At 32.3% G+C, this 3,943-nt stretch overlaps 1 protein-coding gene across 1 annotated transcript; it reads right to left on the bottom strand.

Annotated features, from left to right (window-relative positions):
* On the bottom strand, window positions 1,825-2,886 carry LOC105156919 (rust resistance kinase Lr10-like). Its single transcript, XM_011073182.1, has one exon. The coding sequence runs from the start codon at window positions 2,884-2,886 to the stop codon at window positions 1,825-1,827; it is 1,062 nt and encodes a 353-aa protein (XP_011071484.1).

Raw genomic sequence — 3,943 nt, 5'->3', positions numbered from 1 at the left:
ATGAATATATTTAATTGGGTATAATAGTTATTTAAGTGCAACGAATTAATGTAAACATGTATATTTAAGTTATTCCAATGAATTGATACATGTGTCTATGAATATAATAGTTAATTGTGAATAATGAATTGATATTATACATGAATATATTTAATTAGTTATAAAAAATTAATTGATGCATGAATATAATCAATAAAACATATATGAATTCATTTATTTTCAATACATATGTACTAAATTTATTGAATTTAAAAAATCTCTCTTTTAATTAATAAAATATTAATTTATCGATAAATTAATATCTCTCTAAATTAATAAAATTTCATGGTCCCAAGGTTATTAATTTATAGAGGTTTTACTGTATTCATCTCCAATGCTTAGATCAATTTTCCCATAGACGGGGCCAAACTTGATGGGGAACAAATTAAACTTGCGATCTAAACACACCAAACTCTTGCGCATGCTAGAAATTAGTCTTTTTCCCTTCAATTCTTTTTTTCCTTTCAAAAGTTCTTTTTACAATGAAATTTGGAGATATTTATTCTACTCTAGCAATAAATGCTAGGGGGTGTAAAATCAATTCTACCCTCTTACCTACCACTAATTTGTGGATACAATTCAACGCCAGGATTAATCTGACAAAAATAAAATAACTTAAGTTGTATGGCATTGATCTCTTGTTGCTACTTATAGAATGGATTTAATTTCCTTTTATGTTCCACTTTAATTTAGCTTCTTGTCTCCATCAATAGGGTATCTTTCGTCCATGTTTGTGTTGTAAACATTAGAAGAAAATATCGTTTTATTGATGTGAATTCTAGAAAGACAGTTTGCAACAGGGTATTACAACATACAATCTATTTAGCACCTACTACTTGGTTGGTACATTGTGTACTATCCTATTGTGTATGAAACAATCTACATCACCAAAATCTATTTTTTCAAGAAAACCAGAACAAATATGTCATCAACTAAGTACTATAATTTTAAACTTAAATGATTTTGGTTTTATAAGTTATAACTAAAATCATTGTAAGTGAGATCTATAATTCATGTCGACAAAATATTACAAGAAATTATATACTTTTCTCAATGATGTTACTTTTCATTTTTTATTGGAAAAAGCCAATTTTTATTTAGAATTAAATTAAAATTTGTTAAGAAATATATATATATATATATATATTAGTCCAACCTGTATTTTTTCAATAAACATCTGATGTTTTTTAATAAATTATTAATTGAAACCTTATTCAATCATAAACATTAACTTTGAAAATCTTGCATTCATATGATAGGACACTTTCAATTTTCTTAAACTAGTTTTGGAACTATGTAAGTGAATTTGAAATGTTTTTAATAAGTTGGTCCTAATGCTATATTTTAATTTTTAATGTTTAAAAACATATGGAATTCATATATAAACAAGTGGATTGCTTTCTTATTTAAATATTTACATTTAATAATTTTAATTGAAACTTTTGTTTCATGCTTTGCATATTAAAATTTTAAAAATAAATAACAACAAGAAAATGAGTTAAAATTACTAATAACATTTTTCATTAGCTTATTCTAATGATAGTAGTTATTGGTAAACACAAGAATAAAACTTTGAGTTTATTCATTTGCATACATTTTATGTTCAACAGATAAAATATTTATTAATCTAACTGTTACGAATACGACATCATTGGTCCTTTTAATGGAGATTATTCAACTCCATAAATCATATGATAGACTAATTTTCTACCACCATAATTACCTTTGTTCATTGTTGGAAGCATTATCATCCAGTAACGCAATTGAATCGGTCAACATTGTTTCTCAAGTTTGATCATCGTTCCATGCAACCTGAGGTGATTGAGAAGGCGGAGGAGGAATTTGCAAATTCTCGTTTCCATTTTCAAGCATCTTCACTACTTCACTCATAGACGGGCGATCAACCGGACTCATATGCATGCACCATAGTCCAACAATCGTCATATTTTTGGTGATTCTCCTTGCATGCTCATCATCATCAACATCATCATTGCCAATTTCATCAGCATTTCCAGTTTCAATGTCCTTGCCTTTATTGAAGTGGTCGTAGATCCAATATGGGAAATATCGGCTAGATTCATCTTTATATGCCACGATATCCCTCTTTAGGCCTAGCATTTCCATCAGCAACATTCCAAAGCTATAAACGTCTACCTTATATGATACTTCAACAATGTTTCTGTTGATCAGTTCAGGAGCCACATAGCCTATCGTTCCTCGAGCAGCAGTTAAAGTCACTGTAGCTTTCTCGGTGGAGTAAAATTTAGCAAGCCCGAAATCAGAGATTTTAGGGGTGAAGTTATCATCAAGAAGTATGTTATGAGGCTTGATGTCAAAATACAAGATTTGGATGTCACAACCTCGATGCATGTACTCAATCCCACGAGCTACTCCAACCGCAATCTCATACTTCTTCTCCCAGCTTAACGAATTAGTTCTTTCTCGACTCATGATATACTTGTCAAGTGAACCATTAGTCATGTAATCATATACAAGGGCACGTTTGGATCTTTCTGCACAGTATCCTACGAGGTTAACAACATTTACATGGTGGATCCTTCCAATGGTTGCAACTTCATTGATGAAATCTTGCCCATTTTCTTTGGGTTTGCTGAGTACCTTAACTACAACATCACGGCCGCTGCGGAGCTTTCCTTTGTAAACAGAACCATAGCCTCCTTCACCTAGTTTTTCTCGAAAACCTCTTGTTGTTTTCTTTATGTTTGAGTAGGAGTATCGGATTGGCAGGAGGTTGTTGTTACTTTGTAGGAAACATTCTATTACATCAAACTTTGACAAACGTTGTGTTTTCCAAAGTTTACGAATTAGAAGCGCCAACGTGCACATTCCAGTTACGACCCTTAGTGCAACTCCACACACTAAAAAGAATAATCTTGGCATGATCAACATACTTACACTCAAAGTGCATATATAGGGAATAGTAGTTGTTGAAGAGAAGAGTTCATGGGAACTAATTAATCCAACAAAATCAGGTAAACAGTGCATCCCCAAGTGTTGACAGAATCCAAGTGGGTTTTTCCTTGTTCTAGATTTAACACTCTCTTCTAATCTAATATAATCGTTGAATCCATCAAATCCACAAGACAATGGAGTTATCAAGGGTAGATTTATCAGATCTATAGGAGTTAGTTGAATCCTTTTCCCAACTTGGGATTGTGGATCTAGTCAAAGTCCAAAACAATAAAATAACTCCAGCATTACAGTACTGGAAATACAGGTTCAAATGATCCCTCATAGGGTCATTCAATGAGAGAAAACACGAATTTCCACACCAATGCTACCCTATCTTTTATTTCAACTAGATTAATAGAAATTCTAGGACAAAATCCATTAAGAGTGTCTGAAAATACACATTTGGCAAGGACAATTCTCTAGCCCCTGCATCTATAAGGCACTATAACTAACCTTGATATTATCGATTTCCAAAACATCGTGATGTTGATAGATGAATTAGTTACAGCCATGAAGATAGTAGCAACTGTACTGTAACTCGATGAGGAAAACTTCATATGACAATTGGAGTTAAACTTGGAAGGTTCTATGAAAGTCGGATAGGATTATACCCTAGAAGACACCAAAGCGAGTACCCTAGCCGGAGAGTCCAAAAGGCCAAAAGACTCCCAAAGATACATTTTATAGAAGATGGATACATCGAAGGAAACAGAGCTGAGAAGGCTAGAGAATATGCATATGCTCTCTTTGGCCTTGAATTAGGGTATATTTGTGCGGTAGATGAATACATTTATTAATTCCGCAAGTATTTCTAGCAACAAATACAGTTGCCACTATGTTTTTTGTAAAGATCTACAGTGTATGGAGGGAAATGTTAATCTAATCATACAAAGTATCCGAAGCACAACTGGATTCAGTAGCAAGGAAGATG

The sequence above is a fragment of the Sesamum indicum genome, linkage group LG1, assembly GCF_000512975.1.
Source record: "Sesamum indicum cultivar Zhongzhi No. 13 linkage group LG1, S_indicum_v1.0, whole genome shotgun sequence".
Lineage (NCBI taxonomy): Eukaryota > Viridiplantae > Streptophyta > Magnoliopsida > Lamiales > Pedaliaceae > Sesamum > Sesamum indicum.
The sequence above is the reverse complement of the archived record's forward strand: the minus strand, read 5'-3'. Positions and strand labels throughout refer to the sequence as shown.

Excerpts from the sequence above, each read along its gene's own strand:
- LOC105156919 (XM_011073182.1), bottom strand. The coding sequence starts at position 2,886 with ATGTGCACGTTGGCGCTTCTAATTCGTAAACTTTGGAAAACACAACGT.